This window comes from Cheilinus undulatus, linkage group 6, assembly GCF_018320785.1.
Source record: "Cheilinus undulatus linkage group 6, ASM1832078v1, whole genome shotgun sequence".
Taxonomy (NCBI): domain Eukaryota; kingdom Metazoa; phylum Chordata; class Actinopteri; order Labriformes; family Labridae; genus Cheilinus; species Cheilinus undulatus.
Window position 1 is genome coordinate 16,798,122 of NC_054870.1, and position 13,515 is coordinate 16,811,636.

At 35.5% G+C, this 13,515-nt stretch overlaps 1 protein-coding gene across 2 annotated transcripts in view; it reads left to right on the plus strand.

The window, feature by feature from the left end:
- Positions 1-13,515, plus strand: part of LOC121511009 (polycomb group RING finger protein 5-B-like) — a 39,417-nt gene that overhangs the window by 14,460 nt on the left and 11,442 nt on the right. For both annotated transcript variants that reach the window (XM_041789475.1, XM_041789476.1), the window contains exons 7-8: positions 7-105; positions 2,296-2,385. In XM_041789475.1, the coding sequence (XP_041645409.1) occupies positions 7-105; positions 2,296-2,385 (189 nt within the window). The remainder of the gene's footprint in view (positions 1-6; positions 106-2,295; positions 2,386-13,515) is intronic.

Genomic DNA, 13,515 nt, shown 5'->3' on the forward strand with positions numbered 1-13,515 from the left:
AATTAGGATTTAATGAAGAGGTTCATCCGCTGCTCCAGCAGAGTAACTGTGGGAACAATCAAGAAGTTTCTCAGTCTTAAACTAAAGCTGCCCAGCTCTTATGAGGTGAGGAACACATTCATTCCTACACTTCATTAATGCATATTTAAACTCACATCTGTATTACCTTTACATTTCCAAGAAATTATTTCTCTACACAATTTTGAAACACTTTCTGAGAATGTGTTGCTTTTCTTGTTCAATCTCAGACAAATTCTTCAACCTTTCATAAGCGAGTCATAAGCGAGTCATAGTTTTCTTTCTGTGGTTAATGAGCTGTTCAGCATCTGTGGTTAAAAACATTTCTCTTTGATAATGGCTACATTTTACCCACTGGCTGATTTAGGTATGTAGGGATCCCTGGCACTTCTAGAGTTAAATTTGTTAAATTAGTCAAATTTCACAACAGTGAAACAGTTTCACAGCAGTTTTTTTTTTACAACTTTTTTTGTTGGTTTTTCAAAACAAGTTTAAAAACAACAACAGAACAAAATCACCAGCTCAGACATAACACAGCACAGATCTATCTCAGTTTCTTCTCCACCTCTTTGCAATAAGATGGCATCAACAAGTTAAAAAAGGGTAAGTCTGAAGGCAGGTAAGTAAAAATATATTCAAGGGCAAAAGAAATATTAGGATCTAATTGGAAATCCATGCAAAATTGACAATGATAAAGTAGGTCCTATATGTACTAAGCAAGGATCCCAGACAGGTTCACAACAGTTAAAGACCCTGTAAAGTGAAGATAGATCTGTATTCAGGTTTGTTGTATGAAAGGTCACTGTGTTATGAACCCCTTAACCAAATTTCAGTCAAAAAAAAAAAAACATCTCCAAGTATATAAAATTAAGCTTTAAAATCATGAAAAATGAGGCAGTAAAATCTGCTCCAGGATGGAGTGGGTGTGTCTGTTGAATCTGTTGAATGAGTGGAAGCCACACCCACTCAGGAGAAATATGATCCTGTCAAAAAAAAGAATGCAACAATCTAAACTGAGGAGAGCACTCATGCCATTAGCCTGCCTTTTGACCTTTGGTTGACCTTAGAAGAAGAGACAAAGTCTGTTTTCTGTCTCTGTTATGATGCTGTAAATGATCCATAGACCACTGTGGCTGATAGATTTGGTAAATTTACATCACAACGAACAAAAAAAACCAGCATTTAACTGACTGTTAACTTTCAGTAAGTGCAGAGACATCAGCTAACAACAGACTGTAGTGAGATGAACTGCTCTGTGATTTTAGATTGTAGTGTCAGAGGGGCGGGGTCATTCCCCACTGTGGGCTCGTGACATCATGAGTCCACACATTGGCCCCACCTACATCAAACAAACCAGAACAGATGTGAAAAACTTTCTAAAGGTCTAAGTCCAAAATTCAGTCACATGTAGATCTCAGTGTTTTCACATATTTACAGCAACCAGATTCCAACATTTCTAGAGTGTTAAGACAGAAATTTGGGATTTTACTATACAGGGTCTTTAACAATCCAGTGTTAATTTTGGCAGCAATTTTTTATTTTAGTCTCAGTCTTAGTCTTTAGGTGAAATGTCTTTTAGTTTTAGTCACATTTTAGTAATTTCTACCCTTTTTAGTTTAGTTTTAGTCAATGAAAACTCAGAAACATTTTAGTCTAGTTTTAGTCCATAAAAACATCCTCACATTTTAGTCTTTACTTTTAATCCAAGCATTTATCCTTTTGCCTAAATACGGTACCAAACCATGGTAGTGTGTTCTATGCACTCTGCTAAACCTGGGGACCGTTGTTGTCATGGAAGAAAAAGGCTGTCGACAAACATTTTTAGTCTTAGTTTTAGTCGACGAAACCTTTAGCTTGAAATAAAAGACAATGAAACCAAGCCGATAAAACAAATATCAAACAAGTTATGGTCTCAAAAGTCATTTCAAACTCCTAGAAAGGTAATTTTACCACTTAAATCAATCTGTGTTAATGAAGCCAGATTCCATTCAACTTCTATTCAACTTTCTCAAAGAACAAAAATCTTCCATTGGCTTCCAAATTTCCTAAAGACTGAGCTAAGCCTACTCTGTCACACACTCACACAGTGCAGCCTCCCACTCATTACCACAGTAAACTTCCCCTTTCCTTTCAGTCTCTGCACCAGGACGGATGTTCCTTTTGTTGTTTTATTTTTGAAATGATCCTTTTCCTTTTTTTTTGTACTCCTTTTTTAATCTGACTTGTTGAACGGTTCACATTTAACCTATTTCTGATCATATTTTCTGCTGTGTGCAGCTGGACGTGCTGTGTAATGGAGAGATCATGGGCAGAGATCACACTCTGGAGTTCATCTACATGACCCGATGGAGGCTACACGGAGAGAATGTAAGGCTGCAACCCCTACCTTCATGTGTCGGTGTGACTGCCTGCCTGCACATTCATTTGTGGATGAGAACTGTGTTAAATTTAAGTGAAACTGAGGTTGTGGTTGGGGGAAGTTAGTAAGAATGAAAGTTTAGAAGAGTTTTTTAGAAGACTAAGAGAAACTGAAAAAAACCTAGTGATGGTTGAGTTACTTCTCATGTCAGTGGTTTAGGGGTTTTTGCAGAAGACTCTTAAATCTTTAATTCTGTCTTGACTCAGGTTCAAAAATGAGAAGAATAAGACCATTTTCATTCTTGTTTGCTGCTAATTTTAAAGGCTGAAGGTTCAAACCTCTCACATTTTTGAGGTTTTCTTCCTACGACTGAATCAGTTGTATCTGTGTATCAAGGCTCCCCCTAAAAAAATCTGAAATATGAACACTGTATTTTTGTGAATTACTCAGTACTATAACCTGTCACTGCATTGAAACGGTCACCCAGTTTCTCATGTTTCTGTAGATTTCTTGTTTCCACACTGCTGTAAACTCTTTAACCCCAGTGACACATCATATTTAAGTCATTTTTTGACATTATTGCAGTTTGCACATTTTGCACACAGACTTTAACATTTTTCCTATCTGATTTTTTAGAAAGTCCACGTATGATAACATATCTGCTGCAGGGCACATGCAAATTTACCCATTGAAACCTTTGGTTTCTGTGCATTTATTAAGTCATGCATTAGCTGAAGTCTGGCCTAATGCAGTGATGTAGATAAGGCTGTCAGTCATATGATTTAAATCTTTGCATGTTTAATCCTATAACTTCCTCAATTAATTCTGATTAATCTCCTCTTTTGTCACATTTAGAAATTCAACTATTTTGTCTTTAAAACAGTTTATTTTTCATGTTTGGGTTTTTTTATGCTTTGTCAGGAATATCAACAAGATCTATGAATAATCAATTAGATAATCGCCAAATAATCCATTAAAACACAAAGCTAATATTCTGAGCCCATACCAGTGTGGTTTTAAGAGCGGCACACAGTAGTATCACTGCTGTCACTGAAGTTGTCAGTGATATCGCATCAGCTCTGGTTAAAAGGTAACACTGTGTTGCACCTTTTGTGGATCTCTCAAAAGCTTTTGACACTGTGGATGATTGTCTGTTGCTGCAGAGGTGAAAGAATATTTGATTAGATAAGAGTGCTTCTCTTTGATTCAGGTGCTATTTATCAGAGAGAACAGTCTGTTAAACTAACTTAAACTAAAGGTGTTCCACAAGGTTTCCTCCCAGGTCTGGCTTTATTCACTATTTATATGAATAGTGCTGTTCTATTCTATCTTAAATCGCCATGAACATCTGTATGCAGATGATACGATATTGTAGTGTTTTACTGACACCCCACATATCTTGCATTTAACTTGCTACAGCAGTCTTGTAATGATTTACAGAGTATATTTACTGATTTAAAAATTGGTTCTTAATGCAGAAAAATAAACAGATTTATGTCTTGGATTATCATGACGTTATCTATAGACCTCAACAACCCTAAGATGACTTGACTCCGTTTAATAATCTGCACTAATATTTTACTTTATTATCATTGATTTATCACTGGTGATTCTTGTGACACACATCATTGTATTTATATGGGAAGGTTGGATAGCTTTCACCCAGATCAGACGTGATCTTCACTGGCATCTTTTTATTTATAAAGCCCTTTTAGAAATATCACTGTCATATGTCACATCTTCTTCCACGAGTCAGATCAGAACTAGGAAAAGCTTTTTCCTATTCTGCTTCTGACTTGTGGAAAAAGTTACAGCAACTGCTTAAGATTACTGAACTTTTACCTTTTGGGCATTTAAAAAATTGATTTTAGACCTCTAAACTTTTATTTGTAATTGTTGCACCCCTTAACATTGATTATTACCATTTAAAGCTTTTAATTATTTTAACTTTTTAACATCATTTTTAATTGCATTTTAATCTATTGTAATTATTTAGACCTTGCTCTATTTTAAGGTTGATTATTTAAACTACTCAGTATCAACCTCTCTTCTGTTTATAACTACTTTGTATTTTTGAATCTCTTTTGTAATTGACTCAACATCATTAACCCCTTTTTGAGTACAAATAATTGTTGATTGATCGATTGATGGAAAACAATTTAAAACATTTTTTAGTTTAAAACATTTAGGTCTAACCAGGAATACAAGTAAACAATTATTGTGTTCAAGCTAAAGTACAGTTATTATAGTTAAATTCTTCTTAATTAAAATTACTGGTCTAAAAAGTATCTTATTTAAAATTTGCTTTAAATTCTGAGTAGCTCCTAAGTAGCTGTAGTGTAAAATATGAGCTTTCCTTATTAGCAAGAACGAGGGAGTGAAGTAAGGCTACATCTCTATAATGTAGTTAAATACATTGAAAAATTCAAATAGCTAATTGAGATCATAAATAGTTAAACTTAACAATTCTAGGTGTCTTTATTGGTCCAAACTAACTCTTTTGAAAGTCTTAAATATTTACAGTATGACAGAGCTGCAGTAACTCTTGAAAATCTCTTGGAAGGTGGGTCTTCTCTGGCAAGAACAAAGCAGAGAGTCGACTTCACAGCCAGACGATGCACGCTGATGAAGAATATAAACTGTGTGTCCTTATGGTACTCTAACTCAGTGGATGACTTCACTCATGATGCAAATGTGTCTCACATTAAATAAAACAACAATCCACAAACATTTGACCAAAACAATCCCAGCATGGATCACTGCACAACAGACAACTACCAAGCACAACTTAAAACATATAAACATTCTGTCCAAGATCATGAAATGGAACTTAGCCCATACACCCCCCAGATCTGAAATCGCAGTGGGCGGAGCTTAGATCAGTTGACTTTTTACAGTTAACCTAACACTGATGGGTCAACACTGTGAAATAACTAAAACACTGAAGATTTCCCTCAGAATAGAGTTGAAATTACATTTTGGGAGTTAAGATCATCTCAGAATTTTTTTTTTTAACCCTGCTGTTTTGTGATGCGATGTGGATTTATTCTCTCACTATTTGCTACAGTGTAGTCAACAGAGGTGGAAAAAGTAGAAGAGTGTTGTTCTCAAGAAAAAATATAATTACTCTGATTAAAAATTACTTAAGTAAAAATAAAGTACTGATTTTAAAATGCACTAAATAAAGTACAAATGCCCCAAAAAACCTACTCAATTCAAGTAATCAGAGTAAATGTTAGGTTCCATCCCTGGCTAAATAGCATAATACAGCATGGGATTTATCATGATTTTAAATAATAATGTATTAATTTTAGATTTTAATACACTTCCATTAATACATTAATCCTGACAGTCCTACATATACAGTAAACCCCCCCCCCCCGTTGATTCTTTATTTTAATTGCAATAACAATAGCAATAATAATAATGTTAATGAATAGCTTGAACGAATGCCAGATTATGCTTTTGTGATGTAGATTAAGAGTTCAAGTATATATGTTTTGTCAGGTGTGTCAACAAGACACATGAAAATCAACTTAATATATTCTTTAGTTCAAAATACTTAGCTCTAACTCAATGTCAAGAAAATGTCAGTGCTGCCAGACTTTTAAAAACACACTTTCTGGCTGGATATGAGGGAAACTCTTGCCATTGCATCGCCCAGTGCCACACTGAGTTTGTTTGTGTCTTGTCATTGACTTTTTATCTTAAAATAACGCATCATTCACTTTAACGTCAAACCAAAACACAGATAAAGCCCTCATGCTCATAATAAAGAAAGAAATCCTTGATGAAAGATCCTCACAAAAGTGTCCTTAAATTAGAGTCTAAAATTGTACACATACACACACACACAGGCTCTCACACACTGCAGCAACAGGAGACGTTGTAGGCTTCATGCAGGTGTACGCATGTGTGTGTGTGTGTGTCAGGGTTTGGCGTGTGTTTGAGGTCGTGCTTGCTCATCTGTTAGTGCGTTTGAATTGATTTATTATCTGCATGAGTGTGCATGTGTGCATATGAGCAATGAGCAAATGAAAGGTCCTGTCCCAATGTGGTTAATGACTGAGAGGTGCCGACAGCTGGCACCGCAGGAGGGAACAGATACCAGGTCAGGAGGAGCAGAGGAGGATGACGGGAGGAGAAAGTAAGGAGAGAGGAAGTCAGTATGAAATGAGACACCTTTACAGTGAGTGCTTTCTCGGCTCCAGCTGTGCTCATGTCCACTCAGAGGGGTAATAAAACTAGATAGAGTAATTTACCTTCATGTAATTTCCCAAAGCAAGAGCACTTCTGTAGAAATCTGAAAAAAAATCTAGTTTTTCAAGGGCTAAAATGTCCTTTTGTGATCTGTGTTTCATGGAGTGAGAATGGAAAATGTCACGTGTTATCATTCCTCCTGGTCGTTATATAATCGTATCAACCAGAAAAATGTACAACCTATAAACACCTGCACTTAAAATAAAATTGCATAAAGTTAGGAATTAGTTTAGTCATTACTGATCCAAAAATGTCTATGGGCATGAAAATAAAAGCCAGCTGTTTCCTTTTGTCCAACAATGCAATCATTGTTTGACCTTAATCATTCACTTGGAAGTGATGTCTGTCTTATGTAATAATGAGGTACAGATTGTTAGCGTGCACAGATTGTCAGAATTGTAGATTACTTTATTTTCCATCTGGGCCTTTATCCCATATGGAAAGTTTTGTGGCCAGTATTATGTAAACACTGTGGTACAGGACTCACTACTATAAAAAATATATTAAGTACACTGCTCAGTCAAGTAATCCCTGTAAGCACGACTCCATTGCCTGCTGTTAAATAGACTTATATTGATGATGCACCACAGGAGAGGGCTGCTGGGCATGCGGAGCAAAGTTATAAGATCTGTGCTGGTTTATTGATGTCAGTCATGCTTAGCGCTTGGAAGTGAGGAACTTTTTAAAAAATTAAAACTGGTTACTGAGTGGGTATATAATGCTACACAAGGGAACTTATCATTCAAGTTTTTATAGAGGGCTAGTATATCATCAAAAGATTCAAATGTAGTTGTAGGTTTCCCCTATAGGTTTATTCTAAGGCCCAAAATGTGCAAAAAATATCAATCCGAGGGCCGAAACATCCACAAGTTCATCCAATGCATGAAAACAAGTTATTGTAGATGTGATTTTTGCTTTAATGTTATTTTGTCATTATAATACATCATTAAAGAGGCAGAGGTGAATTATGGGACTTCTCAAAAGCCCTGAATCTTTTAGCTTGATAAAAGTTGGTTTCCACAAGGATCAATAAACGCAAAAGAAATATACAATATTATGCAGATGGACCCTGCTGATCATAACATGTAATTTCATTCTTGCAAACAAAATCAAATTACTTTTAGAAATTCAAACACCTTATACCAACACTACAGTATCAACCTTTTCTGCATTTTCAGGAATTAATTCAGGGTTGGAGGCACACAGTTTTCTTTTTTAATTCTTTCACTAAACAAATCTTAAACTTCAACCTTAACCTTTTGTATTAAATTCCTTCTCTATGATAAGTGACTTAAAAAATTAACATCAGACAGTTACTGCCCTCTTAAAAAGTTGAAAATATTTGATCTATAGATTTATTGGCATTTTAAATCTACATTTGTATTCAAGATGACTTGAGATTAGTCCAGAAAATTGCCTGGTATGCAAACTATTCCAAGGAGAGCAGGTCTCCTAAGTTTGGGCAAAGGCATGTCACTGTTTCAAGATCATTGTGGGGGCGTGTGGTGGACCATTTTTTTTTTTTTTTTTTTTTAATCTCCAACTTTATTCATGATCAAAGTGTGGCAATTACATATATAAAAAACACACTGAAATCAATTAAGACAAGGCAACATTTCATACATGAAACAGAAAACAGGAAAAAAATTAAATAGAGTCTGAGGTCTAATCTTGGATTCAAGTATGTAAAGAATTTACATCCTAGGCTTGTTTTATTTTATATAATATTCACCTTATTCTGGAGCCTCTACTGTAAATCAGAATATGGGCGAAACTTCCGGTGCTAAGGCAGAAGTACATAAATACATGTATTTTAATACAGCAGCTAACGATAGATGCTAACTACGAATGACAGTTGTTTGATAGGAATTCTCCGTGAATTTGTAAATATTGATATCTTTTTGCAATCACATGTTCACATTGTTCGTTTTGTAAGCTGTAAGTAAGTAAATAAGGTGGATACCACGTTATTCCTGGGGGTCTACTGTAGCTATGAATAAGGGTCAAACATCCCATACAGTAACAATATTATTAGCAAAAGGACTTACTAAAGTGATTTATTGTCAATAGTGGTTGTTCTGAAATAAATAAATATTTGCTGCAGTAAACACTGCTTTGTTTCTAACCCTAACCCTTTGTTAACTCAGTTAAGTTAAATGAGCTGAATGTTTAAACAATATTTTCTGTAACGCTCAGTACCTGTTGCTTCGGTCGTGGTACTAATTACGTGATAAAGTTAAATATATGTCTTTAACAACAGTGTTTTAAACATGCTGTTCACTGTTTAAATGCATTTGGGATGTAATTCTTTCAATATTAATTCATTATTAATTGAAAACTTGACATTTACCAAACTGAAGAGCTGACAACTTGAGTCATGGATAATATTATTAATATAATTCCCACATTTTAAGAGGGATTAGTTGGTGGAATAAGGATTTCAACAACCCCACAAACTAGAAATGTTATCTGGAGGTGGTGTCCATACTCAGTTAACAAAACGTGATCATCTATTACTAAACTGATACAAGCTAATAAAGTTAGTGAAATATGCTTTTCTAGGTTGTCTGAGGTAATGTTGACACTTTGTACTCTTTAGTAGAGCAGAAATAATAATATTGTCCTGTTTGAGGTGAAGCTGTCGAAAGTTACATACTTTAATGTCCAAATTGCTCTAATAATCATGTTTCACGTCTTGTATTGAATGCAAAGTCCTATTTAGATAGAAGGGATCGAAAGTTGCACCCATATTTCACACAAAGAATCATGGGGGCTAGGAACAAGGTGGATATATGAAATCATATATTAGATTTGGTGAATCTGAGTCTCTTTCAGTGATCCAATTTTGATAAGATTCCCAGAAGGATCACATATATTCACAACAAAAAAGATGTTCTAAAGTTTCAAATTTGAGACAACAAAATGTAGTTCTTTATATATATATATATATATATATATATATATATATATATATATATATATATATAGAATGGTAAGAAAAGTTGCCACTCTTTCAGAGTAGTAACAGAGACAGAGTATTTTCTGTTTCCCACTTTAGCCACATTAGCTTAAGGGATGTTAGCATAAGCAGTGTTTCTAAAGCTAATTGAGCTAGGCTAGCAATATAGTGAGCATTGCAATGTAAGCCAACATAGCTACATAAGCTACATCAATAATGTAGCTAACATATTTACATTAGCTTTAGCAACTATCGAAGTGCTACCTTAAGCAATATTAACTTTAACTAGATAAGCATACATAGCTACGGTGGCTTTAGCTGATGTAGCATAAGCTGATGTAGCTACTATAGTTCAGTTAGCTTTGACAAACGTATGCTAAAGTGCTTACATACTGTAGCTTCATTAGCTTTAGCTGTGTTAGCTGCATTGGAGTATTTTCATGAGCTGCCTTTCACTAGGCAGGCTGTTTATTGGTCTGTTTGCGTAAATGTTAGTAGTGTAATTTTAAAATGAAGTTGAATTTAGTTTTTGATACATTTTTTTTCTCACAACATTCAAATCACCAAGTCTGCCATTTCAAAGCTGGCATACAACTCTACAAGTGAGATTTGGAAACATAACAATTCATCTTTTTAACTTGGCCCTTTAGAAGACATTTGATGGTTTCATATAAAATATAGGTTCTTTCATCTCCAGTATAGTAGGAGATGAGGCCACAGTGAATGCTCTGAACTCAATCACTTCTTGTGGTTGTCTTTTTTATAATCTTTATCCATTATGAGGGACATTTTTTGCAGTATTTTCCCTACTTCTGCTCTGCCCAACACCCTTATGTCCTGATACAAAAGGCAAAGACAGATTGTCAGAATCATTTCTGTCCTGCCCGATGACTCAGTAGGATAAACACCAAGAATGTATTTTTGACTTCAGTTTGAGCCCCGTCTGGTTAAGGACAGGGAAAGGAGAGGAGTGATGGAGAGCGTGAGTGAGACAGATAAGAAGGTGAGAGTCGGGGAATGGAGACAGAGAGGGGAGGAAACCAAGAACATTTAGTCAGTCATCAGTCTCATCCTTCTGTCTACTCCAGAGCTTGGCTTCATTTAGTCTCTCTGACAGGAAACTGTCGCCACCAGACTGATTTAAAACATGACATTAAAATCATATCAAGATTAAACTCTTCTGGGTTTTGCATGGATGATTAACAAACTCAGGGGACTGTCATGGCTGACTGACAGTTAATTATGTAATTCAGCAGTTCAAACATTAGATCAATTTGCTTGATTTTATTTTAATCCACAGTCAATGATTTGTTTGAAGTATTTGTTGCACCTTTTTTGCTTTCTTATGATTATATTGCCACGGGATATATCACCCCAAAGAACGGCTGAAATTGACAAATTTTTCTCTGCAAACTGTCCTCTCATCTTCAAAAGCAAATATACAACTTTATAAAAAAAAGTACGAAGAATAAATTCAGAAGTTTATGTTATTTTGTGATAAGTGATGTGTTCTTGTACCGTACATAAATAAGAAAAAGACCGACAAGAGTCCAATTTGTGGTCAGGCCTTGGTCAATGCGCTAAACTTTAGTCCAAGGGTAAAAAAGGCTAAAGGAATTTGGAGAAATTTACAAGATAGTCTGGTTGCAAGAAATTCCTTTCTCCCAGTCACACATTCTGAATAAAACACAAGATACTTGTGCCCTAAAGAGGATCAATGAAGAAATCCCTAATCCATTACTATTTCCCCCCACAAGTCAACCGTGCAGACTGATGGGTAGTAAAAAACCTGCACTTACCAGGGTTGTCAAGTGGGAACCCTCCTTCGTCAGTGTTTCATCTAGACCACTCATCTGAGATGCCGTATGTCTCAGAACAGAAATACATGCTAAGACTTTCAAAATGAAATGGAATTAAACTTCCGTTTAGGGTAAGGGTGAGGGACAAAGTACAGGTTAGGATTTCAAAGGTTGAAAGTAGAACCTGACCTGATAAACCTAACCACAAAATATTCAATAAATCCCTGTTAACAGTCTGACAGGAAAAAATGATCATTCTCCATAAAAACATTCTAACACAGCAAATGTAGCTTACGTAGCTCTGTTAGCTGCCCAAGCTATGTAGATAATTGAGATATGTAGCTAACATTGCTATGTAGCAAATGTACCTAAAGCTAACATCACAAACCAGCTATGTAAGCTACATATCTATGTTTCAATGTAGCTAAGTCCACTTTAGCTATGTTTGCTAAAGCTCACATTACTTAATCAGTAAAAAAAGTAAACAGATGAGACTCCCAGATGATTGAATTTCCCTTCGGGGATAAATAAAGTTCTTGTATTGTACTGTATTGTAATCCAGCTTAGCTATGATAACATAGCTAACATAGCTAAGGTAGTAAAAGTTAAGCTCACAAAGCAGCTGTAAGCTATATATCTACATTATCTATGTAGCTACATTAGCTATAGCTACATTAGCTATGGCTACATTTACTAAAGGTCACACTGCTTAATCTCACGTTGCTAAAGCTTACTTTGCTACATTAGCTTATGTAGGGACATTAATTACATAGTTAGCTTTAGCTAAAGCAAAAAAAACTAAAGCAAGCCACCAATCATTTAATTACTTCTAAAACAGGGCTAGCAATAATTTCATGATAATTTTGATTTTATGTATGAAATATTGCTTGGGCTGTAATGTTTGTAATGTAGTTATTTCATGAATGTTACTGCCAGACTTTGTTTACATATAAAGTTAAATTAAATCAAAAACTAAAACTGGATATATGTTGTACCGGGCAAATTATGACACTACCTTTCTGAGGTACATTGCCTCTCGGATGAGCGGTCAGTGAGAGTCAAAATGTCTTGGTATGCTGAAGCATTAAGGTTGTGTTTCACTGGAGATAAGGGGTCTAGCCCAAACCCAAAAAATGCATGCAGCAAGCATGCAGCAGCACTGCCATGGAAACCCATTCCTGGAAGCTCAGGCTGCACAGTTTTTATCCTTACATTAATTCCGGTGGAAGTTCAGAACTCTTCAGCTATGGAATCAGCAGAGCTTTGGAAACTTTTACACACCATGTGCAATAACAGTCATTGAACAGTTCTGGGATATTGCGTGGTCTTCCACTTTATGGCTGAGTTGCTGTTGTTCCTAAACGCTTCCACTTTCTAATAATACCCTTTACAGGTGAATGTGGAATCTCTAACAATGATGAAATTTCATGAAACCACCTTATGGCAAAGGTCCATCACAGTTCCATGCCTGAAGTCACTGAGCTCTTCAGAATGGCAAATTTTGTATCACAAATGTTTGGAAATGGCGACTGCATGGCCAGGTGCTTGACTTTACACACCTGTGGAAACAGGTCTTGTTTGAACACCTGAATTCAATAAGTCACAGGTGTGGCCAAATACTTTTGTCCATATAGTGTATTATGGACAGATTGTAGCTCATGGGAACTCAGATTGGTATTACTGATCCAGTGTCAAACTCTACACCTAAGGACACGACTGTAGTAATATTAAACAAGCTGGATATTCATAATTACAAATGAGTATACATACAGCGCCTTCTAATAGCCTTTGAGCCTGACAGATTTACAACTGTGATGGTATTTCTGAGAAAAGGTAAACAGAGTTAAGAGACAAACAGCAGCTAGCATGCTGCAGGAAAATAATAAAATAAGTTCTGAAATGAAGATTGATCATCTAACCTACAGTTCCCTCTAAAAAAAATAGATCGAATTGATTGATGCCAAAAATATGTTTGCCAATTGTATATGGTCAATCTTTAAACTGTAGAAGTAACACCTTAGATTCAGGCAGTGATATTAAAACAGAGACCTGGGCATGAATGTTGACCAGAAAAAGAACAAAAACAACAGACTCATGGTCTAAATGTCAGATGTTTACTG